The sequence below is a fragment of the Drosophila serrata genome, unplaced genomic scaffold, assembly GCF_035046125.1.
Source record: "Drosophila serrata isolate PLE 108 unplaced genomic scaffold, ASM3504612v1 contig_240, whole genome shotgun sequence".
Lineage (NCBI taxonomy): Eukaryota > Metazoa > Arthropoda > Insecta > Diptera > Drosophilidae > Drosophila > Drosophila serrata.
The window spans coordinates 11,350,334-11,378,040 of record NW_028257138.1 but is presented as its reverse complement, the minus strand read 5'-3'; the positions used below and the strand labels follow the sequence as shown (position 1 = coordinate 11,378,040).

The 27,707-nt window shown below is 35.4% G+C and overlaps 3 protein-coding genes across 5 annotated transcripts; 2 read left to right on the top strand and 1 right to left on the bottom strand.

Annotated features, from left to right (window-relative positions):
- Window positions 1-232: 232 nt before the first annotated feature.
- Pgant2 (polypeptide N-acetylgalactosaminyltransferase 2) lies at window positions 233-26,743 on the bottom strand. Of its 3 annotated transcripts, XM_086831467.1 has the most exons (9): window positions 26,234-26,516; window positions 20,843-21,271; window positions 19,571-19,795; window positions 2,797-3,054; window positions 2,444-2,655; window positions 2,205-2,371; window positions 1,420-2,107; window positions 1,088-1,260; window positions 233-937 (listed from the first exon to the last, which is right to left on the bottom strand). In XM_086831467.1, exons 3-9 carry the CDS (start codon window positions 19,655-19,657, stop codon window positions 636-638), a joined length of 1,887 nt encoding a protein of 628 aa, XP_086687593.1. In that variant the 5' UTR covers window positions 19,658-19,795; window positions 20,843-21,271; window positions 26,234-26,516; the 3' UTR covers window positions 233-635. The 3 variants fall into 3 exon arrangements, with proteins under 3 accessions (XP_086687593.1, XP_086687594.1, XP_086687595.1); XM_086831468.1 differs by lacking the exon at window positions 20,843-21,271 and having other exon boundaries at window positions 26,234-26,743; XM_086831469.1 differs by lacking the exon at window positions 20,843-21,271 and having other exon boundaries at window positions 26,277-26,691.
- LOC110183798 (uncharacterized) lies at window positions 3,176-6,795 on the top strand. The gene has a single exon (XM_020952153.2). The coding sequence runs from the start codon at window positions 6,114-6,116 to the stop codon at window positions 6,687-6,689; it is 576 nt and encodes a 191-aa protein (XP_020807812.2). The 5' UTR covers window positions 3,176-6,113; the 3' UTR covers window positions 6,690-6,795.
- LOC110178060 (uncharacterized) lies at window positions 13,552-14,915 on the top strand. Its single transcript, XM_020945067.2, has 2 exons — window positions 13,552-14,297; window positions 14,382-14,915. Exon 2 carries the CDS (start codon window positions 14,406-14,408, stop codon window positions 14,703-14,705), a length of 300 nt encoding a protein of 99 aa, XP_020800726.2. The 5' UTR covers window positions 13,552-14,297; window positions 14,382-14,405; the 3' UTR covers window positions 14,706-14,915.
- Window positions 26,744-27,707: the final 964 nt, after the last annotated feature.

Here is a 27,707-nt window from a genome sequence, read left to right as displayed (position 1 = left end):
TGTTGTCAATGATTTAAATGATTTCACTTAGGTGTAAATTAAAACTAATGATAACATTTGATGTTTTATTTTAAGTACAAGGTTTTTGAGAAGACTCTGAGCTTGGGGTTGTGAGTAATCTGACACGGATTATCATATATCGTAATTGACTTGAATGAATGTGTGTGAGTGTGAGTGCTGTGCAAATTAGTTACATTTCAGCTGCCAAAGGTTTACATGTGTTCTTTTTCACTTTTCATATAGTTGTTTTCTTTTTTTTTATACATATATGTATACAAAAAATTAATCAGTCTAAGTACATTTTTTGTATGCTTCGCCGTGTGTGTGTGTGTTTTAAACCCTCCCCAGGAGCAGTTGATTTGAGATGACAAAGTTGGCTGAAGAACTTGAACTTATTCCATATAAATGTATATGCAGCTATAATATATAATCCTGTGTGTGGTGAGGGTATTCTGTCGTCTGTGTCTTCCGTTCAGCAACAAATCAACATTTTGGGTAAATCATTACAAGTACACATACAGTACACATACAATCCGCATCGCTTCCCCGATCGACTTGCACATATATCACGACCGATCTGGCTAAATCATCGTCATTATCCTGGCTTAGCCTGGTCCGGCCAGCTCTCTCCCCTCTCACGCGTACTTGCCAAAGGACCAACGTTGCGTGGACAGAGCGGAGTTACAGTGCTGGGCACTCACTCCCTGCTGTGCCTGATCCCTGGTGTCCAGGCACACATTGATCTTGTGGTGCCGCACTAGGCCACCTTCGCGCATAATCCATCTCTGGTTCTCGGAGTCATCGCAGGCCTTTAGCACCACCTGAGAGCCGCGGGCAAAGGTCACCAGGGTGAGGCAGAGGTCATCGTGTTTGATTTCGCCACGCTTGGAGAAAGCCCACTCCTGATTGCCGCCAGTATTGTGGCAAGGGAAGATGCCTAAGGGGGTTTTTTTATGAGGTGTAAGGAATGGAAAATGTTTAATTATAATATGAAATATTGCTCAAAGGTTAGTAATTGCATTTTTAACTATAAACATTATATAATTTAATATGTATTACTATTTATTTAGTTAAAAGTCACACTCACCCACAGTTCCATCGATTAAGTGACCCATTGTGTCCAAGCATTCGGTGTTATCCTGGCGGAATTGTCCCACCTCCTGTGGATCGGGGGCCTGCAGGTCAGGATATACATTCTCCAGATACCATTTAAAAGGCTTGCAATGCAATTTCTCCTTCAAAGCCAAACGGTCATCAATGCTGAGTGAGAATTAAAAGGAAAAAGAAAACATAATAACTTGAATAAACTATTTGTGCACGAAAAATATATATTTTGCTTAAAGAAATATTTCAAGAATTCATCTAAAACTATTGATATTTTCTTTTTTAGTAAAAGAAATTCATTTCCAAAGTACTCACTTGCCAAAGGGAATATTTTTAGCCAGCGGCACAGCATTGTAATAGTGTTGCTTATAATCATCCATCCAAACCTCTGCCGCACGTCTTGTATTCCTTGCAAAAACATTGCCACTTCCGCCAGGGAAAGTGTATGGATGCCGTTTCCGGAAAACGTGACCCACCCGGCTGCAGGGTATAATTTCCAGACTACCCCCACATTGCCAAACACGGAATGAAATCTCCAGATTCTCACCACCCCAAACATCCATTTTCATATCGTATTTGCCCAACTTATTAAAGTACGCCTTATCAATGACGAAAAGGCCACCGGCTATCATTGGAGTCCTAATAGCTGTCGTAGGATCATTATGCCGCACAGCACGCTCCGAGGGACTCAGGTATTCCCACTTGAAGATCAGATTCCAGTCAAAGCCACCACGTAAATCGGCTGAGGCGCCAATATATTGGAAGTTATCCATGCTAATCACATCGATCACGGGGCAGACCACTCGGGTGGGATCCTCGCGAACCCTTTCCAGGAGCGGTTCCAGCCACTGCTCATTGCATTCGACGTGGCTGTCGAGGAAGGTCAAGACACTGCTCACAGCGGCATCTGCACCACGAACCCTTGACCTTACCAAACCCTCACGTTTATCGTTACGGATAACACGGACTTTGTCTATTTTGGCCAGCTCCAGACCATCCTCAGCTAAAAGGTTATTTAAATTAACAATTTTAAATATTAATATATTATTAAAATTATTTTTTGTAAGTCTAAGCTTAAGTTGTAGTTTATATGTACTTACGATGATCACTGTAGTCATCCACCAGAACAATTTCTCTTATCAAATGCTCGGGACTGCGATTCAGGACACTCACAATGGTTCTTAATAGAGTGGACCTAGCCTCATTGTGGAAGGTAATAATGACACTCGTCTCGGGCAAATCCTCGCGATATTTCTTGGTCCGGCACCTGGTCATTAAAAGCATAATTTAATAAGAGTTAAATAAGAGAAGGTTAAGTAAAGTATACAAAGTAACCTACATGGGATTCCTGGTGTCTGGTATCTCCCGATTACTGGGTAAAGCATCGCTAGCCTCCTGATTAAAGCGATTCCTGATGTAAGGATCTTCGCCATTGCGCAGGGACCCCGCTCTAATATAGCCCGCCTCATCAAAGTATTCGATTTCAGTGCCTCGACCACTGGGAGCCACAGGTAAACGACCTCCAGGGCCACCTGTGCCTCCACTGAGACCCTGTAAGTTATAGGGAAAAGATTCCGATTAATACTCTTAGTTACATGATTACATGAATAATAAATTCTATATATATAAACCATAATTATTGGTTACTTCAGAGTAAACAAAGCAAAAATGAATTTCATTAAAGTTCATTACCTGAGATGTCTCTTCCAGGGCCACAATGCCATTCAGCTTGAGGCCATGGACTGCGTTGCGCTCAAAGTCCTTTACGGAGCCGATTAGGATGACATTGCCACCGGGATCGTCGGCCCCGCTGCCAGCTGCTCCTCCACCGGCGGGAGCCCATTGGCGGGCCGTGGAGGCTGCTGCTGCTGCTGCCGCCGATGAGGAATCGTCCTGATATTGTTGCATGGCGGTGGCCACCTCACGTAGTCGCAGCGCTCGATTTTCCACCTAAAAGGACACACAGAGAAGTGGTGGAGGGTGAGACAAGTGCTTTAATTTATTTCTTTAATCTGCGCCACATTGGCGACGTTGACGCTCGTTCGGGGGCAATAACTCAACTCAACTGGGAGCAATTGAAATGCACTGGAAAATGTAGGGAAAATGTGAGGGAAATCTGTGGAAAATTAATGTAATTTACCACAAAGTATTCTGCTTTTTATCACGAAATAAGTTTAGTTCATATCTTTAGTTTTGTTATGCCTTAAATATTTTCTATTATTTATATTTAACATAAGAATCATTTCCTTGGAGTGTAGCAAAGGGTTGGTTGGTGCTGCCTTCGTGCAGGTCCTGGCAAAGTTTCACCAAAGTTTCCAGCTCGCAACACAACATTGCAGGACAAAACTGAACAGTCCTGGGGACCCCCAGTAACAAAACCATTCCCAACAGTTTTCGTGTTTGGCTCCAAGATTAATAATCTATAAATTGCAAATGTTGCCACAGACCACGACCCAGTTTTGAACAAAGCCCCCCAGATTCCTGGCTAAAATAACATGAAAATCCTTTCAACACAAAAGGCCTAAAACAATTGTTTTCCAGTGCCAACATTTTACTTAAAGATGCTGCAGGAAATTGGTATAAAATACAGGCATATTTGTTTCTTGTTTAATTAGGAATAAAGTCTACTAAAAGCCTAAATAAAGTTTCCTTCTTGGTTTACTTTAATATAGAATCTTTTTTAGGTAAATTACAAGTTCAAGTCTGGTGACATTCAATAACCAGTGAAGTGTATGACAATGTGTCTGGTTCTATATAAAAGATAGACAAAACAAGGACAACAATGCCCCTGAGCAGACAACAAAAAATAACGTTTTCAGCAAATCTTACAATTCTCATACCAAACTAAAGCCATCCAGGGAGTCTTTTCTTGAGAGTCAGGTTTAAATAAATTATTTAAAAGTGCCAACACAAAATATTTTAAATGGCCAAAGCTGTTGGGTGAGATCTTGCATTTCAAATGAATCGCTTTTCATAGAATTGCCAAAGTGGACTAACCCTGAAAGGGGGACTAACTCTGTGTGTTAAAAATGCGTTTCAAATGCGTGGCTAAAAGGCAACATGTTTCAAGTAAAAGCGAAACTCAAATGGGGAAAGTCCCACAAAAGCAGGCAACAAAGAAAAAGAGAGAGAGAAACGAACTCAAAGAGCCAGAAAAAGCGCTCTACTTAAAATTAAAATCACGCATACGCAGTGAAATCGCTTTCAATACGCTTTTGCCACACATAAATCAGCGTTAGAAGAGCTGCCGATAAAGGAGCTCCTGACAAAACTCTTGACAAATAGATTCAACGCAAAAGGACAATTAATAATCGTAACCCTCAGACGGTTTCATTCAGAAAGAGAGAGCCGTAGAATTGGGTCACTGTTCGGCAGAGTGAAATGATTCATTTGTCAATTTAGTTTGGGGTCAGTTAGCCGAATAAAAGCCCCATTCGAATTAACTCCAATGAAATACTTTTACTTTTTCTGAGTGGCAACAGATGTCGCATCCCTTTTCTTGGTCTATCGATGAAGCTGGATTTGTGGAAAGCTTTTAAGAGTTCTGTAGGGAAATAAATGGGCCATGCTTGGATTAGTTTACTCCAGAAGAGATCCTTGACTAAGGTTAAGGGGGATATAATAGTTTACTAAATGTTTTTTAAAGCTTTTACAGCTATTAGTTATAGTTTTCTTAAATTTGTAAAAATAATTATTAGAATTTTACCTGAAAATGCACTTACATCACTTGTCTGTAGCCTTAAATTCAAAGAATAAAGTATTTTATCAAATTTCAAACAGTCTCTTATAGTTCTGACCTAAGAAACGCAAGGAAATTAGACTTCTCGCACTTCATTTAGGTATTCAATTTCCTCTATTCAATTTCGATGAAAACAGTTTCAATTTCATATGACAAACACCTTGAGGGGCGGTGTGCTCTCCCAAAATCAAACTCATGAAGTGCTTTGGAGTCGAAATGGTGTCCTTAACTGGTTCATAAACCAATCAGATTACGAATACGCAGAGTAAACACAATGAACTCTGGGGGGAGTGGAATGCGGTGGCCAAGGAATAAGCCTTTAAGCTCGACGCCATCGGAAATGCATTGTGTGGCATTTGTGTGCCACAGGACTTTACTCCTTCACTCCAATATAGAGAGCTATTTGGCATTTCCCATATCCTGGCAAGCGAATCTTAATTAGTTTCATTGTTTGAAGTGGAAACTGTGGTCGCCAAAATGGCCAATTGAACTCGGTGAGCAATATGCAACCGGGTTTAATGGCCAATACTGGTGATTGCTCACCCAATTAGCATCAATTTTCGACTCCTTAAGTAGATTTATTTTTATCACAGGAATGCAAAACTCTCCTCTCCATTTGCAAATTTATTTGTCCTTTGGGGAAGCAACCATTGCAAGTCAAGTCTATATATAGACAGCCTCTGGAGAATAATGGCTGAAAAATGATGTGTCTGACGTCAAGAGAAAGATGATATAGTCTCTTTTTTTTTGTATTTTTTTTCGCCCACTCAAACGGTCAAAATCAAGCTCACCAAATTCTAGTTTTTGCTGCAGATTGTCATTAGCTGTGAGCACAAAAAAACTAACTATCATCAACTTTATTGGCGGCGACAAGTTTGTGTCAAGTTTAACCAGAGCAACAAGTTGCCATTTATGTTTTTTGTCTTTTTGTTTTTGGTCAACTTTGGGGTTCAATGTTTGCAACCAAATACAGATGAAATAGCCAAGAAAAACAAATTGTTTTCTATTGAGTTCAGAGCCATTTGATGGCAATGATTGTTTTTTGGGGTCAAAGAGAAAATATGAAAATATTTGAAGCAGATTTTATGGCACAAATGGGAAACTTGTGTCTGTCTCTACCATTTAAATGATTTGTTAGAAGCGCGTTTTAATGAACTGCAGAGATAAACTCTGATAAATAACGATTTATTTATATTTTGTAAACAATTTGTAGAAACAAGTAGCTCTGTCTTATTAACTCACCCTGACTGGGACACTACCTTTGCCCCGAATGATTTCTCTGCTCTTACATCAAGCTGTAGACAGCCTTTTACAAAATATATATTCAAAATTAAGAAGCCTTTATTTTACAATGGCCCACAATTTGATCCAGGAACTGCAGAAGCAGCAGCAGGACTCACTGGATCCTCCGGCAGAGGCTTCAACCATTGATTCGGATCTCAAGTCCAACTTTTCGACCCATTCGCTCATCAATGATATCATTGGTGAATCTTTGGACTCCCTTGGTGATCCATTGGTTGCTCCAGAAGAGAAGTCTAAGAAGTCATCATCACGTATCTCCTTTCGAACTCTGGCCCGTTTGGTATTGGTCCTGAATAGAGCTCTCAAGGAGGCAATTCCCGAGGATGCTGACTTGGATTATTGGCGCAATTTGGCCCAGACTCGTGGAGATAGAAGCTGCCGCTATTATCAAGTTATTGAAATACAACGCAAGCGAATCCTAACTCTGGAGAATGATTTGCGAACTTTAATTGGTTTGGCTCGCGAGACCAGGGAAATGCTGGCCGAAATTGCTGAGGAAAAGCAAGCCAACCAGGATCGTGGCGATGGAGAATTTACCTTTTAAATTTTCATTAAAGAGCTGCTACTTTCAATAATGTTATTAATCACACTCTTGCAACAAATGGAATATGCTGATATCATTTGAACAATAAACTTTATGTGCATTCTAATGAATATATTTTCCTAATTGTGAATTTCCATTTTCTAATTAGTGACAATTTTACATGTTCTCCCCCCGAGTTCTACCTTTTCCACGATTTTAATTTGCTTTTATATGTTGTTTCCCCTTAATTCACTCAACCTTAACCATTATTTGGTTTTATTTTTCTGTCTGTTTGTTTAGCCCCAGAGTGGAGCGGAGATTTCTTTAATCTCGGTTGGTGCTTTCGTGTTATTTTGCTGCTTTTTTCACATTTTACTGCGGCTGTGAGTCTCTCTGAGTGTGTGCAGTCTTCCAGCTGAATGATTTTCACATCGAAAGAGACCTGGGAGAGCTGGGAAAAGCTCCTAACTGCATAATTTAGTAATTGGAACGTATCAAATTTAGTTTTCACCCATAAAAAACAATACAAGAAACACGAAACATATATAAAAACGATGAACAAATGGCTGAAACTTTATCATTTAATGCAATCTTGGACTCAAGTTTGCCGTATCATTTCTCTGCATTACGAATCAAAGGCCACTCCCCAAGAACAACAAAATTCAATTAAAAGTCTACGCACGCAATTTGAAACCGAAAATATTGACAACAAAAAAATACTTCTAATAGTCTGCAGTCAGAAGAAAACAAGAAAAACCCAAACAACCATTCCGACCATTGAACTCGAACTTTGATCCAAAAAATTGTTTACGCCACATGACATGGGCTCAGGAAAATCTTGTTATTCAGTTTTGGCCAGACATTTTCGGTAAAAGTTTATTTAACCAAAAAAGGGTCTCATATTTCGTCAGAATAATCAAAAAGTTTGTGATGCCCGGCGTCTCCGTTCTTTTGAATATCAATTAAATAGTTGGAAATATTTTTCGGTTGATTGAAAAGCATATTTGAAATGGGTTTTTGTCTGCAAATTGATTTATGGAAACTAATGCAGTTTTTTGTACAAAAAAATCCATCAAAAAACAATTTTATATTTTCAATGTTTAACAATTTCCTTACCACTCTTAACAAGCCATTTCCTTTTTAACTTTTATGATTGATTACAACACACAAAAGGCAATAACTTGGCCTAGAGGAAATAAGATTTTTATCAAACATTAATGACATTTTTTGGCCAATTTGTGGGCCAACATTAAACCACATTTTAATGTCAAGAAGAAAATAAAGAAAATAAAGCCAAAACTGATGATGAGTCGATGCCTAAAACAAAGTAGAAAATCGTGTAAAGTGTTCGCTGGCCCATGAAAGCGGCTCTTGGATCCTCTTCAAAGCAACAGAAACCATAATTATCTGTTATGTTTGGCCAACACCAGCGATGGATTGACCCAACAAGTTAATGGCCAAAACTCACATGTGATGTGTGCTTAAACCCCTTGAACCCACTCCCCCGAACCTGCCGCTGATGGATGATTGTGTGGAAGCAGCGGCAGTGGCAAACTGCAGTTATGCAACACACTCGTCTGTGGCATGGAAATTGTGGGCCAGGCCAACCAAATTGCGGCCGCATCAACGGCAGCAACAATCGCAAATTGTTTTGGTAGCAAAATTTGTGTGGCATCTTCGTTGGTTGGTTCCACTTTTTGTACCCCTTACTAATGAGGTTCAAGGGGTGTATTGTTTTTGTGGGAATTAATTGGGGGGAAGGTATGTCACCAATACTATTAATATATTAGTCTTTAAAGCAATATGATTTTTAAAGGAATTTTGAAACGTAAATATTAACAGAAAATATGACTTTAGGTAAGTATTTTGAGCTGAAGACTAGATTATTTAAGTAACCAAATTAATTAAACAAATTCTTTAAAATCTAAATATTTTTATAATATTTTTTTATATAACTATAACAACTGGGTATCTGAAATTCGAACCCTTTAGGCAAACTTCTCTTTTTATTTTTGGACAACCACAAGATGGGTAGCAGTGACAGGAGCTTCCTCATGACAGCAGCTGCAATTGCAGCAAACAAGTTTTATATTATTATTTTTTGTCTTGCAAAAAAACTATTAAGTGTATATATATATAGTTATTGCTTTATGCCTGCGGCTTGATCTTCCTTTCTATTTCTGTTAAGGTCATGCCATAAATCAGTCATCAAAAGGAGAGCCTGAAGTCTAATAGGTATAGATTATAGGTGGTCCTAATGACATTTTTAAAGGTTTTAGTTTTACATAATAACAATTTTTATTGAACCTTAAGTGATGCAATACTTCAAGTTATAGAGTAACCTAATCCCAGATTTTCCATCTGCTGAAGAACGACTTTCTGAAATCTCAAATAACACTTTTGAATGTGTTGAGTATTTTCCAATTAAAATTAAAGCTGGCCTGCTGTTTCAAGTAAATCTTGCTGATGGCTTTTCCGGAGGCACTTTGCTGGGGGACCACAAACATTTGGCAGCTTGCAACTTGCAACTTGGTGTGGCTGAGCAGATGAAGCTGCAATAAATTGCAAGTTGCAGCCAAGCGGCAGCTGTTGCATGTTTTGAGGTCTCGTGTGGGGGGGATGTTGCATGCCCAAAATTGCCACGGAGAGTGACTTTGCCTAAGTGCCTACGACTTGTACAACACCCCAGCCCCTTAACCGCCTCAATAAAGCCAAACAAGACACGGGACTGCGACAAGAGATCTCTTCATAAAATATATTGAAGTGCTTTGCATAAATTTCAGTCTGTGACTCACAGTCAAGACAATGGCTTATTGCATGTCTCTGGTCTCTGATCCCCGTGAAAGAATCAAGTCTTTTCCAAAGAAAGAAAAAAGAAAATCAATTAAGGCCAACTGGGGGAAATTGGACTGAGAAATTCACGCCTGCTATAAGCTATTAACTCACTTTATAATCAACTGGTGGCCACCAAAGTGGGTCATCCATTAAAAGCAGACTTGAAACGAACTCAAATATAGACAGAACACAACTATAACAAATTATGGGATCTATCATTTATATTGTCTGTGTGTATATTTCCATTATGTCAGTCTCTGTTTGTCTCCATTTGATTGTCTTTGGTTATTTTTCATTTCGTCTGGCAGTGACTCAAACAGAGTTTTCAATGATTAAGCACAAAAAGCAGCTGGGAACGCCCTCGGAAAAAAGAAGGAATATAGGAAAACCATAAACGAACAGTGGTGTAAATAATAATGCTATAAATAATTAAGAAATTTAAAAAGAAACATTAAAATCGAAGTATTTATTATGATTATAAAAAAAGCAAACTTAAAGATACTAGTACTTAAGGGTTGAATTATATTTTTCTTTGGGAATATAAGTACATCTCTGTGGTAATTATATACATTTTCTGAAGGCTATATATCTCTTTAGTCTGAGATACTCTTTCACTGTTCATACAAATAGACCGGCACATGTCATCAGTCAGGCAAGGGTGAACTCACTCAGGGCCTGCCATCGGATATGTACAAAGAGATACATTCGAGGCAGTTCAACAATCAGTTGATGGATGCACTATTTGTGGACAAATTGCCAGAAGCTGGCGACAGTTGGATAGCAAAAAAATATAAGCAAACAACAAAAAAACCATGCTAAACTAGAAACCAACAAACAAATGAGGAGTCATATTAATATGTACAATTTTTATCTCTCGCTTCTGGTTGCAGTAGAAAATGGAAAAACAAATTCGTTTTGGTTCGGGGAAGCTGCAGACACTCACATTTAAGATGACCCCGACCCATTAAGTGCCACGTCATCATCCTCATCATCTTCATAGTCATCAGTATTATCATCATCTTCATCATCATGGTAATCATCATTGTCATCTGGTGTGGTCAGTGTTGCGGTCTTTGTTTATTTGCAATGCCAATTTGGTGTGTTCATCCATTTCTAGTTGGCAAATGCTTTAATTAGAATATTAACCGATCCAAAATGCGGCTAAATATTTAACCGCATTTCAATAAATGAACCAAATCGCGATTATCAAACGGATTAAATATTTAATGTTCGACGCATTGCGGTGTTAATACCCGAAAGAGCTCATATATTTCATTCTGTCAGAGATTTGTTGGAAGCTTAAAGGGAACCACATTTTGTTTTTAATGAAGCGTCAATAGCTTATGATGAATTATTCAATTTAATTTGGTAATTAGTGGGGCAGAATAAAATCTAAAACAAATATTTATGACACTCACTGATATGTTTATCTAAGCAGGTTGCTGTAAAAATACACATATAAATATATGTTATTTTGTTATGTAAATACGTGAAGTTTACCCTTTCATCTCGTCAAACCACGCCCACAAATTGTTAAAAAACAATTAAACATAGAAAACTACAACTGTTAGATAGTAAAAAATGAGCAGCAAACCAGACAAAAAAATAAACTATCAACAGCTGAACAGAAAACGGAGGTGAATGCCACTGCTTAAGTGGCTGAAAATGTCCAAAAATCGCAGCAGAAAAAGCTTAAGTTGGAGAAGGAAAAAGACCCCACAACCAGGCAGTTTTTTTTGGTATTCAGTTGGCTTTTGGGAGATAAAATAAAAAAATAAAAACGAACGGAGACAGTATTCCATGCATTTGAATTGTCGTCGTTGGTTGGACTTTCTCGACTTGTTCAATTGTCTGCGCCGCTATTATCGCCAGTTTGTACTTTCACTTGTACTTGGGCTTAAAATTTATATATTTAAATGATCATCTTTGAATTGACATTTAAATGTATTATTGTTGATCTGTGAGTCACGAAAGAAGATCTTGCCGGAATCAAAATGTCAATGGGTGTCTTTAAAATTGGCATTCATTGGGCTACGTGAAAGTTGTACAATTTGTAAAATAAAGTAACCGGTTAAAATGAGAGTGGAATTATAAAACTATGAATCTTTTTCAAGTTCCTATTAATAGAATACAAGATATATCCTTTTAATAGTATTATAATAGCATAGAAAAATTTATATTTTTATGGTTCTATCTATATAAAAACTGCATTAAAACATTGAGTAACTATTTTCCACAATAATTGGCTTGCATATTAAAAAATGCTTGTTATTTTCAAATATAATTTATATTTGTTTTGCAATCTAAAACCCCAACATTTTGAAGGTCATCTGGTGAACAATTAAATGGGTCAATTACTGACCCACATTAAACAGTCATCCGTTGCTCCCGTCATTCCCACGCCGCATTCGTCGGATTGTTTCTCAGCTTTGGCATCTGCCCATCATTAAATAATAATTATTTAATACCCCCCTCTAAAAAAAAAATCAGGAGGGACAAAAAGCCATACAATTTTTTATGGTATTTGTTTTTGGTTTTTTTTGTGTAATCGTCAGCAAGTAGCACTTAGCCAAAAGTGTTGTTATTTCAGCCTTTGTTTTCCTTTTCGCCGGCTCGTGGGCGCCGCACTGGACTGTCCCCCTCGTCATGTGAGAGATGTTAACTGGTTGTTACGACGCTGTCTTGGATGTTGCAGATTTTTCCTCCTCTGCCCTCCGGGTTGTCATAATGAACTTGAACTTTATGACGCAAAACACGTTAAGTTGACGTATCCGAGTGACGAGTGTTGGGCAAACACACAGAGGCAGGCCGTCTTGCAGCGTTTTTTCATGTTTATTTTTGGTAACATAATTTTTCAGACGAGTCCCGGTTAAGTGGTATGTTGGGTCACAGGGGTACATGTATATGTTTTTGTATGGGATACTTTAATACTCTTACAGGGTATTATCATTATAGTCACAAGCTTGTAACGTTGTGAAGGAGTCATTTCCCACCCTATAAATCATATATATTCTTGATCAGCATCAACAGGGGAATCGATCTAGCTATGTCCGGCAAAATTTTAATTTTTTAAAAATTTACTAAATTTTCTAAGGGGCAAACATTAATGAAAACAATTTGTTTATTTTACATTTGAAATTGAGTACGTAGACTTGTTAATCTAATAAAAACTAACATGAGAAAGCATTCCGATTTTAAATTAATACTTTTTTGACTTAGTTATGAGATTCTTAAACTTGGATTTCTTTACAAAATTGTCATATTTAAATATCTATAAATACTATAATAAATTTATAAATATTTATTCAAAGAAAGCTAATAATTCAAGCTTAGTTATGATTATTATTTTATACAATCCCATATTTAAACTACAAACTTTTAGGGTATTTAAACTTCGGCTTCCCAAAACTTATTTCCCTTTCTTGTTATTTGTATGTTAGTTGGTCAAGTAAAGTCAAATTTTAGCCTTAGGGAGCCACCCTAATGCATGTTAATAGGTTTCAAGACCTTGGACCTTACTCTTGTTACATTTTATCATCTTTGCTGCTCTTTTAATTAACTTAAATGGGCTTCGTTTTTTGTTTAAATTCTGTAAAACCCTTTCTCGAGTAAAAGTGATCATAAAACCGGTTCCTTTATTTTCGTTGACATTTAAAGAACAGCCTTAAAGTTCAGTTCGAAACAGCTTGCCGTGACAGCTCTCCTTTTGTCCGCCTTCGACAAAGAAAATGACTTCCCTGGCCGCATTTATCATTGTTATGCCATTTGTGGGTCTCTGCCACTGGTCGGAATAGGAAGCAGTCCAAACAAGTTGTAAAATAACAATAAAAATCAGCAATCGAAATTGAAAGTGGCCCCAGAGGCAACTACCTAAAAAAAGAAAAAATATGGACAATGGGGATGGCATCGTGACCGGTTTGAGCACGCAGAAAATTTAAGTTAAAACTGAAGTCTTTGAATTTATTTCTTTGCATTACATTAAAGTCTTTAAATTTATTTAAATTTTAATTGTTGATCATAGTATGTCAAGCAAAAGTTGTCTCTGAACAGTTCTCTTTGACTAACATTGAAATAAAGTTGATTCTGGATTTGTTCTCCGACACTAGTCTTCTAAATTTAAAATTACTATTTATTATAACGAAATATATCATTAATTATTAATTCGAAGTCCAATATTTTGAGCATTCCAAATTTATTTGCTGTGCAAAAAAACACATCATTGGATCAGTGAATGAAGCGAAGAAGACCCATAAAGGGTGAAATTGGTAAGCAAAACCAGACGACCTTGTCTCGGTGCGTTAAGTTACGTTTACGTTGCATAATGGATGATGCTAAGAAAAAAGCTGAGGCTGAAGCCAAGAAAGCCAGCGAACAAGCCGCAGCCGCAGCAGCTGAAGATGCCAAAAAGAAGGCAGCAGCAGCAGCAGCAGCTGCTAAACCCAAGTTCTAAATCCTAAGTTAAAGGAAAAGCCTTTTCCCAAATTTTGCAGTAGGTTGCATTTGCTGCCATCTACAGTGGCAACAGCTGTCAGTGGAAAAACCAAAAAAATCAACAGCAAAGGCATTTGTCGTTTAGGAAAAGTCTTCGATAGCTGACATTTTCAGCTGCAATTGCTGTTAGGGGAAATGACAACGGCAAGAGCAATAGCTGTCAAGTAAACAGCAAATGCAGCATTGGAAATTACCAGGAAAAATTCAAATGATGTGGTTGTTAAGACAAAGGACTCTTCAAAGGATGAAAAATAAGATAAAACTGAAGCATAAGCAACAGCAGAAGCTGCAACGAAATTGAAGGTTTGATATCAGAAGGAACAGCATAAAACATTTAGCTAATTTTAAGCCACAACAGTAACTGCAATTATGGAATGAATATTACAGCATTGACAGTTGGATCTACATCAAATGCAACAGCAACATAGCGAGCAACATTGCCAGCAGCATGAGCAACATCCCCCGCGGCAGCAACAGCAGCAGCAGCAGCAGCAGCAGCAGCAGCAGCAGCAGCAGTCGCAGTCGCAGCAGCAGCAGCAGCAGCAGCAGCAGCAGCAGCAGCAGCAGCAGCAGCAGCAGCAGCAGCAGCAGCAGCAACAACAGCAGCAGCAGCAGCAACAGCAGCAGCAGCAGCAGCAACAGCAGCAGCAGCAGCAGCAGTCGCAGATGGTCAGCTGCTCAGAAGAAAAGGCCACATGGAGAGGCAGATAACCAGTTTTGGTTTAGGCCCATTCAAAAATTAAATATATCCATAGCCGGTCGGGCGAGAAGTTTATCATTTACGCTGACTGTGACCTCCAATCCCTACCTTATGCCGTCGCTTTCCCCTTTAATACCTCAAGCGCAAATTAGTTAAACAAAATTAAAAGTCTGGCCTGTTAATTATTCATAGTAAATCAAAATGCTGATCAAATGCCAAATGAGCAACTGAACTTTGTAAATTCCATACTAACTGGGCGGGTTTTTCGACTTGGCCAGTTGTCATTGAAAGCCTTAGTCCCAAAACTGAAAAAGTCAACGCGAGTTGTTTGATAATATGCTAATTTATCCAACGGCCAAGAGAGCAGACGTTTGTCGTTAAATATAGATGAGAAACTTTATTTCAATGGTTTTCTGAGTGACCTAACATTCTAAAAAGAATCTAAAACTTTATGCAATTAAGACAATTAGCAGTCATGGATTAATTGGAACTCTCTGTTCTCAGAAATCGAAAAACTCTTCGAAGCGAAGACTCCCATTTTCAGATTAAATAGCCAAATCTTTTATCGTTCTGCTTTCGTCATCATCTCTAAACATATAAAAACCAGTTCGATTTCTAAGCCCGATCATTGCCGTCTATTGAGCTTAATTGAAATTAATTTCCATCGACCAAAATGTTAATTTCGAATGCTTTCAAGAGCAAATTACTTTTGTATGTATATATATTTTTTTGCTGAATCTTTTGGCATTCTTTTGAAGTGAGTTTAATGCGATGTGGAGTGTCAACCAGAGCGTAACTTGCTCTGTCACGCAAATGTTTAGTTTTGCTTTTTTGCTACAAAGCCAAACAGATTTATTTATTTATTATATATACATCAACTGGTCTCTTTTTTATGGTCCAATCCATGATGCTATAAATCGAATTCATGAGGCGTTAAGGTCTTTGAAAGTATTTTAGTTTGAACTTGAAATATTTATAACACCATCGGAGTCTTTTTTTTGCTATCTCTATACTGTCTTTTTTTTCGGCAAGGCCATAAAAGTTAAATGACAGTCGTTATAATAGATTTCCTTTTTTTACATATATGAGATCGCAGGCAGGCATTGCATGTGGTGAAAAATCGAGAAGAAAACTTCTGGAAAAAGTTTTCTGTCCAAATTTGCATTTATGATGGCATCATTTGCATATGACCAACGATGCTGGGACATCTTCGAGTGTCAAGCAAATGGAAATTATGGCAATGTGCATCAGAGAGGGGGATTTAAAATTCTCTTGCAAGTAGAGAAAATTCTTGCCAGAAATTAATCAAAAAAAAAAAAAACTTATGGGAAACACTTAACTTATTTTCATTGACTTTCTTTTGCATCATCTCAATTTAAATCCGTTAAAGAAACGACCAAATCCAAGCGTGACCCCAGATGCGAGTGGAAAAGTTTAGTCGCAAAAAGAGAAAGTTCAATTTCAAACACTATATTGAGAAGCTGCGGGGACTCCTAATGGTTAACCAAAGTAATTAAGGCACAAAATGAAAGAAGACCAGCAACAAAAAAGGCGCTAACTAATCAATCAGTTATGTAACCAACGCCCCGCTGCTAACAATTAAATTAAATTAAATGTGTGATTGACTTGTGTGTGCAAGTTTTTTTTATGTTTTATTTTTGTGTTGTCTTATTTATTTACTTTCAAACCCCATTTCAATGCTCTCGTTTCGATTACGAATCAAGTTGAAGACATGAGATGGCAGAAAAACTCGGATATGGCCTTATGAATGAAATGTCATTGAATGGCAAACACAAACTGCTGAAAGATTGTCGAGGATTGAGGAATTAATGGTTTTAGAGATACAATTTATAATGTAATCTCTAATCTTGTATTATTTAATACACCACAAACATTTGTAGCTGAAATACATATTCATATCACTGCTTGGAAACATTCCCTCTTCACTTGACTGAAGTCTATCACCTTAATCTATTTTAAAATCCTAGAGTACTTGAAGATTCTGTGCTAAACAAAGAATTGGTTATTAAACCAACTTGAACTTATCTCCTCATGATCATAAATATTTGATAATGTCAAACTAAAGTTAGCCTGCAGATCCCGCAAACAAACCATAATCTTATCTACAAAGTTTGTGGCTTTAATTTAGCTTGTGCCAGGGAATAAGTTAATAATTAAACGTGCTTCGGAGGACAGATTATCAAAAGTGGGGGAAAAAAGCCACTGAAAAACCAATTGCAATGAGTGGACTATGGCAGTATTTCCTGCATTTTCCAGTGCCGGGATAAAAAAAAAACAGCCAAATAAATCAAGTTTACATGAAAAATTATTTCGTGGTGCAAAGAAGATGATTGCTGTTGGGGATTCCGGAAGGAATGGGGCAAGTGTCCACAAGTGGCTGCAACTTCACTCCTGACCACCACGATGATGATGATGATGATGATGATGATGATGATGATGATGATGATGATGATGATGATGATGACTGAGTTCGCTGTGTGCATTTACACTCACTCACATACACCACACCAGGCATCTCCATAATCGGCATCATTTGTGCAGATTTACGTTTTCAGTTTTTTTAAATGCACTCTGCTTTGTTGCTGCCTTTTTTGTAATTATTATTTTCCTCAATTTTAAAAATCATTGCAAAAGATCAAAAGTGTAATTAACAGAGGGCATTATTGCATTTCACACTTATTAAATGTGGGTGCATACCATACCAGTGAATGCCATCAGTTATTAATTTAATATTATTTACCCGGTGTGTTGAGATAACACTGAATATTTTAATTATATTAAAGAATTTGTTTAAATATTTTTAATATATCATAAAAGAATATTCCTATAGTTTCCCATATATATTTGTTTATTTTTTCAGTGTGAACGCATATCTGTAAAGCTTTTAATATAATTTACACTTTGTGATGTTTCATTTTAAATTTTTGACTTCTTTAAAAAAAATGTGTTCAACTGAGTTGATTCTGCAGTTTTATTGTAGTTTTTTTTTGGTGTGCAATATTCTGTAGAAAACAGAAGCACCATGAATGCCACAGCATCTTTCAAAGTGGGCAATAAATTAAAAGGGTTTTTTGTTAAACACTCTTAAAAAAAACATATTTATAAAAAGTGCTGTGTGCAATGTTTTCAGGGAAAATATGTATGAACATTTATACTCTTGCAGAGGGTATTATACTCTTAGTCAGTGAAGAAGTCATTTCCGACCCTATAAATCATATATTTTATTGATCAGCATCAACAGGAGAGTCGATCTAGATATGTCAAAGGGAAAATAAATTATGCCAATTTTTTCAAAATTTTATAAGGGTTACATCCCTAAAATTTTCAACTATGTACACAAAAATGTTAATATTCTGAAATAAACTATGCAATTTAATTAAGCTTTTAAAAACTAGCACAGAAAATGTTTTCAAATTGAAATTAATTCTTTTTTAACAAAGGTATGAGTTTTTTAAACTTGAAAATATCCGATAAAAATATTGATAAAAACCGATTTTAAGTACTAATATGACTGGTGTGCCAGAGGCTATAACAGTAAGTGATAGCCAAAAGTCATATATGTATATTCCGATTTTATATGAAAATCCTTATAAAATAAAATGTAAATATAAATAAATTCCTGCTTTTTTGTCTAAGTTCTCTATTAGCAAACTATAAGGGTACACAAACTTCGGCTTTCCCGAAGTTAACTTCCTTTCTTGTTTTTCTTTTGTTATTGCTCTCAGTCACTTTGTAGTTGCTCCTTGTTGTATTTATTTTATTGAGTATGTAATTCTGTCCTTTCCGCACGCTAGCAAAATAAAATACAAAAAAAATTTATATATATATATTTGAAATTGCTGAAATAAATTGACATTTTGTGAGAGTGAAGAGACTTCTTTCCCCCTAACGTGCTGAAGTCTATTTTGTTTGTATTCTTTTCTACAAAAAACACAAACGAATTTTTGGCTTGTTATTCTTGTGGGTTGGATAAATAAGTAAGCAAAAACAAGTCAAATTCAATTGAAGTACCCGTGTGCCACTGACAAATACAATTTAAAATCGCATAGTAAAGTATGCTGACTTCGTATACAGTATATATTTGAGATTAAATTCAAAGGAAATATGTGGGATTAAAAACTCAATATTTTCTTTGAAGATAAGTTTTCTTTATAGATAATTTCTAGAATGTATTTCAAACTTCTTTTGCCTAATAAAAAACCATTAAACTATAGATTATTATAAGTAAAAAAACTTAATTAAAACTTGTAAATTAAGCGACAAAAAATACAGTTGGTTAGATGAGATGGTGGCACCTGTCCGATACGTGAGGCTAATTAAGAGAAGAGGGTACTCTATATGCATACACGTAAGACGACAGGTAAGACAGGTGAGAGGGTGTGAATGAGGAAAAAAGAGAAAACAATGGAGTATCAAAGACGGTAGCAAATCCAATAATTACTATGCAGGGTGGCATACGCAATGTTCGTTACACCAAAAAAACAAAAAAAAGATGATAATGATGACTCAAGCGGAAGAGGAAGAAATGGTGACGGCGAAGGGTGGATCCAATTTTGAAGTTTACTTAGTTTTTGCCCGGGTATTGCATGATCTGAAAGGTAAGCTAAAAAACGGCTCACCATTAGCTAGCAGAGACACAAAAAAAAAAAAACAGAGAAGAACACCTGGCCAAAAGGAAAATGAAAGTGACGCTGTATAGTTGAAGCCAGGTGAGAATAAATGAGCTTCATAAGTACTTGTTTTTATTTTTCCCTCTCATGTTTAAAAATTGTGTTTAGAGTCGTTCCTGGTTGAGTTATTGCCACCGATATAATCTTTGAACTTTTCCCTTAAATTGTATTCCCCAAAAACTTACCTTTTCCGTGCTGGACTGGAAATAGTAGACCATCACAAACATCCAAATGATGCTCACGAATACAATCAATTTGATGTTGCGGCGCATTTTTGGACAGCTTTAATTTATATTTATATATTTAAACTCCTAATTGGGTTGAGGACGTATCACGTTCAGTGCGATATTTAAATTATTTACTTTTTTTGGTTTTGTTGTTTTTGGCAAAAATGAATTATGCGATTTTCACTATAAAGAAATTAAATATATATATATATCACTTACGGATCCATTTCAATTTTATTTTGTTCTATTTTTTTGCACTCATTTTCAATCATTTCCATCTTCACTTCATTCGTTTGTTTTTAATTGTGTTTGCGTTTTAATTGTTTAACTCTGATGAATATTCAATTCAATTGCATTTAATTAGGCCACCGATTATCAGCAGCTTTAAATGGTTTTGTCGTTTAATTCTTTCGCTTTCATATATAATTTTAACCCAGGGGAATTTCTGCCAAATGCGATGTTTATTTAAAGTTATATAGAGTTTATTTCTATAGCAGCATGGCAATTAAATATTGTTAGAGGAGAGATATAAAACTAAGGGAAATTATGACCATTAAGGAAGCAATTATTTTTATTACATTAAATAGGAATAAGAATAATAATTTTGTAATTAAATGAAAGTATATTATTTAGTTGTGAATAAGATAATAAATCCAATAAAATGCAATATGTTAATATTTACTTTAATTCTTAATATTTCCTACAACTTCAAACTCCTTCTAAATCTTGACATAATTCTTATTTTTTGGTTTCAATTATTAATTACTTGCTGAATTTATCTTATCCCAGAAGTCTTATCGAGTGAAAATAACCCTAGAACACGATAAGAGCCAAGTTAAGTTATTTCCAAATGGTTAAACGTTTCTCACACCATTCTCACACTGAATTACATCACACGCATTTAATGGATGCTAATTAAATGCTCACAAAATCCGAAAATGGTAACATTTCATTTTGGTTTATTTTGGGGATTGTCTCTGGGAAAAAGGGAAAGTAAGTAGCAGCTGCTTAACTTCTACTTTTCCATCGACAATGTTTAGTAGACATTACGCATACGCAACGTGGCCTTGCTTTTTGATAAGATAAGAATTGGCCGCTTTCTTATTGCACAGTTGTAATGTTTATTTCTTTTTTGGTGTGTAAATCAAAAGCACACAAGTGAGGGAAAATTATCACAGTTTACTTGGCCATTCCACACCATTCACTTTGTTCTCATTATAGCCGCTTTACCGTTTTGTCGATTATAACCACTGTTGCTAACACGAATCTCGAATTGCAATCGCTGCCCGTGGCAGCCGCGCTTTGTGCCACCAGAAAACGCCGTCAACTGTTTTGCTTTTTTCGGTTGCCTCGCAATTGGTTTAAATATTTGTATTTCTAGAATCGAAATCGAATCGGAAGTGTGCAGACGAAACACAGACGGCGTCGCAGAGGCAAATGGCCAAAAAGCGCAGCGGTTGCTTGTATTTTATGCTACCAGTCGTCCAATTGGAATCAGACCGAATGGGTGTGAGCGTATAAGAGTTTGCGTTCGATGTGGTTCGATGCCAACATGTTTGATGCCGACCCTCCCGGCTTGATTGAATTATTAGTTTTGTTTATTATTTTGTTTATACCGAAAAAAGGGGTTATGCTGTAGGCAAAGTTAGACAGTTTTCCCTATATAATAGATAAAGTTGATCGAGAACTTGAAGCAGAAGAAGCCTTGTGGTTTGGCCTGGCCAAGATGATAATGAAACCCAAGAAATCCAACTTTATGAATTTGAATTAGCACTTTTGGTTGAATCTTCTGTTGCTGTTTGATGGAAAGCAAAACACTTGAAAAGTTTTTCTCAGAGAATGGAACAAACTTTTGCATAAAACCCATATATTGTTGCAGTTTGTGGTTTATAATACTATTTCAATTTAAACTAAGAACTCAGTTACTATGTTTTAATTGAAAACATTATTTTATATTTTGGGAACTTGGTTTGCAAGGTCAATGCACTTAAAAACTTTAACTATAAACTATAACTTTAGTCAGAAGTTTGTAACGATATAAAGAAATCATTTGCGACCCTATAAATCATATATATTCTTGATCAGCAGCAACAACCAAATTGATCTAGATATTTTTGGTTTAAATTTATTTTTCGAAATTTTGAAAATTTTATCAAAAATTTGGCAAAAAATTAAGTTTTTTTAATTTCTAAAAAAAAGTATGCAGATTTTTTAACCTAATTAAAAATAACATAGAACAGCTTTCCAAATTAAAATGAACACTTTTTTGGCTTAGTTATGAGTTTTTAAAATTGTCATATTAAAAATTTTAATTTAAAATATAGATAAATATTAATTTAAGCAATGTGAAAATTGTAGGGTTGCAAGGGCATATAAATTTCAGATTCTCAAATGTATTTTCCATGCTTGTTTTTAATTTAAATTTACTTATCCACAATTATTACTATCCCCAAAGTTTTTATTGCATTTTAGTTTTGTGGCGAAAAAGTTTTTGTTGGTTTTAAATTATAAATTTTAAATTAATTTGTTAATTGCTCAAAGTATTTCCCCAACATTTCATGTTCTATTTGCAGTGAAAGTTATAGTTTAGATATATTTAGCATGAATAAATTATTGTATGCCTGCAAGCTCGCTTACTTTTATATTTATTTCCCTCGTGTGAAAAATTAGTTCTATTTCTGCATCGTTTTTTTGTTTCACTTTTAATGCAGTTTTTGTGCTTTGGATTTTTAATTTCATCTAATGAAATATTCATTTAAAATTGGTGAAACAAATTTCAATTATGCAGATTTTCAGTCAGACAGCAAAAAAGCGTAGAAAACTTTGGATTCTGACAACAATGGGATAAACATTTTCCTTTTTTTTTGTATCTTTCTCGTGTGCAGTTGGTGGAAAAAAGAGCATGTGTGTGTGTTATAAATAGCGAATGTGGAGCAGTCCAAAAAAAAAAAAGGATATGGGTTAGCAGGAAGGATGGACAAGTGGTCTCCTTCGCCAGGAGTTCGGTTCCGTCTACTTTGTCCATTTAAATTGGCTTAAATACTCAACGAACAGGCAACAAAGTCATGAATATGCGCACAGACAGTGGAAAACAACAACAACAACAACAACAACAACAATAAGGCAACTGAAGAATACTCGAATAATTACACAAACACAAATGCACACAAAAATAAAATACGATGAGGGGGGAGTCTGGGTATTCCATTAGGCGTAATTAGAGCATTTAGCATTGGGGAAAAAGTTAAGAAAAGCCAACAGCAGAAACTGACAGATTCAGTAGGTTCTCCGTACTGTATATATAAATGTATGTAGGTACATGCATATGCATGTGGGGGCATGCAGCACGCTCAGATACAGTTAGACGGAGTTGCATTCCACACATCAGCACACACACACACACGCACACACACTCGCAAGTATTTGCACACATGCATGATTGCTCTTTTACCACTCAGACAATTAACTTAAAGTTGGCAATGGGCAAAAAGGCAACATTTCTTTCGGAACTGGTTCATTGGTTGCAGGGAAAATTAAAAAACAGACTTGGAAATATAGCACAAAATTAACTGAAGATGCTATTTAAATTTCTAAAATATTTTTAAACATTTTCTAAATAAAGTAGAAAAGAGTTAGGTGAAAATTCATTGCTACCATTAAAATATATTACCTTTGTTGTGCTTCTAGTTTACTGTAGAGACTTTCTGTATATATTTTCTTGTTAAAACTTCTATTTTCTTTAAAAAAATCCCAAAACGTACTATATAACAATATTTAATATTAGAGTTTAGAGTTTTAAATAATTCATACTCACTGCCCCGTTTTTAATTGAAATTTTTAATACAACTGCAATACTTTAATATTACGTATACGACTCATTGACCTTAGCAATTAAAATAGTTTTAACTTGTATTATTTTCATCTGTCTAATATCATAATATCTATATACACATTAATTAATTTGAACTTGTATTATTTACATCATCTTTCTAATAAAATATCAATATCAATATTACGTATACGACTTGTTGACCAAAGCATTAAATATGTATATATGACTTTAACTTGTTTTATTTTTTTATCATCTGTCTAATATCATAAAATTATTATAAAAATTAATAAAATTTCAATTTGTATTATTTTCATCATCTGTCAAAAAAATATTAATATTACGTAAACGACTCATTGACCAAAGCATTTGAAATAGCTTTAACTTGCATTATTTTATCATCTGTTTAATATCTTAAATCAAATTATACATATATATATAATTTTAGCTTGTATTATTTTCATTTTCTGTCTTTTATGTCAATATAATTATGACGTATACGACTTGTTGACCAAAGGATTTGATATATATAGTTTGAAATTATAATATTTTTATTATCTGTTTAATATCATATCATCAGTATAACTATTTAATAAAGTTTTAACTTGTATTATTTTCATCTTCTGACAAATATATATATATCAATATAACGTATACGACTCGTTGACCATTTAATATAACTTTAACCTCTATTCTTTTCATCCTGTATTTTAAGATTTTAAATGAAACCATTTAACTGAACCAGTTCCTCTTGCAATACACCCAACACTTTGTATATTTGCGAAAGCCACAACCTAGTCTCGCCCCAGCTTTCGACTCAAGTACGATAATTAAAACTTGGCTAAATGTGGCAGGCAGCTTCCTTGAAATGGGGGGGGGCAAGAACCCCTCCAAAAAGGCTTTTAGCTACTGATTCTGCTTCTTGAGCTCCTACTGCTGACTCTATACTCGTGATCCTGCTTCGTTATTATAGTTTCCTCCGCCACATCCATTTGATTGCACACCATTTGCAGCACAAACACACACACACACACATATTGCGCCCCACCTCTGTGTTGAATGCGAGGGGAATCCCCAAACTGCACTGCACATTTAACTGTCATCGTCATTTCCTGCGCTCTGTATATGAACGTTTTAAGTGTGTGCTACACTGAGAGGAACACTTTTAACAGAATTTTCTTTTAATTTTTTTATAAAGATAAAGATGGGAATGAGAGAATTTAGGGGAATAAAAAAGATTCAAAACTCTTAAGTTTAAATAAATTTAACAAGATTATTTTTTTTTAACCAAACAGTTAAGTTTAGAAAAATTATGTATACATTTTTAAATAATTCAGGAGCATCAAAATATTTTTTTTCGTAGTGCATATATCGGCTTTTATTCCCTTTGCTATCTGCCATACGGAAATCAAAGTATAAATGTATTTTGTCAAATGCTGGCGCAAAAGTTTCCTTTTTCTGGCTTCACAATCCTGCGGAAATGCTGAAAATATCATAAGGAGGCGTGATGCTGACGCAAATTAATGCATAATTGCATTAGACACTTCATTTTGTGGCAAGAGCAGCAGGAAGTCTTGCTTGCGACCGCCAAAATTTGTTGCAAATTAATGGCAAGCGGAAGGATGTGTGTGTGGGTGGGAAATCTAAAGTGTGCTTAATTTCCTCATGACACACGTTGCAAGGGGGGTGGGGGGAGGGTGAACTGACGAGTGGCATTAAGTAGCAAATGAACATGGTAATTTATTGCAATTTGAAAGCGACTTAAGTCTGCGGTGGTACTGATAAAACGTTCTATGAGATATGATAATAGGCTTGCTAATGCCAATGCTCTGCACTTGAATAAAGAATTTTGAGAAATTCTTCTACATTTTATGGGATTAAGGTAAGCGGTTTATGAGGGATGCATGTTTGAGAGAAGATTTTATACAAAAGGGTAATTACTGTTATTTATCACATTGCATTATAATTAACAATGTACAAGTTAAAGGTGTTGAAGAAAACAGTATAAACCTAAGCATATAAGTTGGTACGCAACATAAGATTTAAGATACAAATTGTGCTATTCTCATATTGAATTACATAATATATATATATTAAAAAATAAACTGCTGATATTTGTTTCACAAAAAGAAAAGTATTGATATAATTATGATTAATTTTTTGTGTCTGTTTTCTTGAAAAATTTTGATTAAATAGACTTAGAAGCTTTTAAACAATTCTTTAAAACAAAACCCAACATTTTTTTAGATTTTGTGTTACATCAGTTTATCAGTTTAAAAATATTTTTAAATACTAACTTATTATTTTTAATATTTTAATGCCGAATTGCATTACTCAACTTCTAGCATTATTCTTTGGGAGTATATTTTTTATGCTCTCTTTTTCCCCTCTCTTTGTTCCCCATAGCATTTTGCAATGCCGGCCTTGGCTTGCTCTCTCCGCCTGCTCTCTCTCTCTCTCTCTCTCTCTTTTTCTCTCACTTTCTAGCAAGGGTGGCGGCGCTCTCTCACTTGGTTAACGGCGGCCACCAACTTTGTTCTCTCCCCCTTTCCTATATTCCCACAAGCTTCATAACAAACTGTTCATCAGCTGCTTTCAGACCCACTGTATTGTTGTTGTTATTGTTGTTGTTGACTTTTTCATTTGCTTTCGGCACGCGCTTCTTGGGGACTTTGTTTGTCTGCCTTCGATTTTTAACAAACAAAGTGCAGAATGTAAACGCAAACGCAAACACAAACACAAACAGAAAATGCAAATGCCTGAACATTGATTAGTTGCAATTTTTTGCTTACATATGAGTTACGATGTGAACACGATTATTTATCACTTGCTTACTGAGTTATGGATTTATGATTTTTGGACTATTGCTTTTTTTCTGCTTCTTTTCATTTAGCACTAATTTACAAATGTTGTATTTGTATTAAATGCACTTTGGTGTTTTTGGGGCTTGCTTAATTATTTGTACAAGTCGCGTTTGTGTGTGTACAAAAATATATGTTTAACTATGTTTAATTTGTTAACATGGAATTATTTGTATTTATTTATTTGGTGGCCACAGCGCGGCTACTGTGTTATCGCGTTTCGGTCGGCAGACTGACTTTTTCTTGCTGTTGTCTGTTTTATGTCTGTTTCGGGTTGGTTTCCTCCTCTTCTTCCTTTTCATCGCGTTCTTCCCTTAATTCTCTTATGTTTTTTTTTTATATTTTTTTATGAAGTAACGTTTCTTCTTCTTTTTGTCGCGCATTTCCGTATTTCGTTACCCTTCCGCATCTGTGACTCTCTCTCACTCTCTCTTTCTCTCTAAATTAATCTCTCGCTCGGTTTGCTTTAGGGGTAGTTTTATCTCTCTCTCACTCTCTTCAAACTATGCGCATGCTCTAACCCTATTTTGGTAATTTATAAATAAAAATACCGTTACACTCGGGCTTAAAACCTTTAAGAATAAAAATGAATATTTTTTAAAAGTTATAATAATGTAAAATATAAAAAAAGAGTCCATAATATGTAATTTAGTATTGGTCAAAAGCTTGTGTAAATATGAAGGAGTCATTTCCGAACCTGATCATCATATATGTATATTCTTGATCAGCATCAATAGGAGAATCGACCTAGCTTTCTCCGCAAAAAGTGTTTTGTTTTTATCAAAAATTTCCGAATTTTATATCGTTAAAATTGTCAATAATTAAAAAAAAAATTAAATTTTTATTAATTTTAAATTGCATTTTAAATTGTATGCAGATTTATTAACCTCATAAAAACTAACATAAAAAAATTTTCCGAATGGAAATTAATGCATTTTTGGCTTAGTTATGAGTTTTTATACCCTTGCAGGGTATTATAATTTCAGTCAGAAGTTTGCAACGCAGTGAAGGAGGCACCTCCGACTATATAAAGTATATATATTCTTGATCAGGATCAACAGCCGAGTCGATCTAACCATGTCCGTCTGTCCGTCTGTCCGTCTGTCCGTTTCTACGCAAACTAGTCTCTCAGTTTTGAAGCTATCTGAATGAAACTTTGCAGTTAGTCTTCTATACACTCTCACTTGTATATATGTCGGAACGGGCCGGATCGGACGACTATATCATATAGCTGTCATAGGAATGATCGGAAAAGTTTTACAAAAAAAATTATAAAATTTTTAGTTTTCACCAGAATTTGATCAAATTTGAGATATAGCCATTTCATATTATTCTACAATTTTGTGTAAAATTTTATGAAAATCGGACTAATATATCATATAGCTCCCATAGGAACGATCGAGAA

Bases quoted from the DNA above. Each gene is read 5' to 3' on its own strand.
- LOC110178060 (XM_020945067.2), top strand. From the start codon at position 14,406: ATGCAACAGCAACATAGCGAGCAACATTGCCAGCAGCATGAGCAACAT.
- Pgant2 (XM_086831468.1), bottom strand. From the start codon at position 19,657: ATGCGCCGCAACATCAAATTGATTGTATTCGTGAGCATCATTTGGATG. The intron at 2,656-2,796 runs GTAATGAACTTT...TATAACTTACAG, and splicing joins CCCTGGAAGAGACATCTCAG to GGTCTCAGTGGAGGCACAGG. The intron at 1,261-1,419 runs GTGAGTACTTTG...ATTCTCACTCAG, and splicing joins AAAAATATTCCCTTTGGCAA to CATTGATGACCGTTTGGCTT.
- LOC110183798 (XM_020952153.2), top strand. From the start codon at position 6,114: ATGATTTCTCTGCTCTTACATCAAGCTGTAGACAGCCTTTTACAAAAT.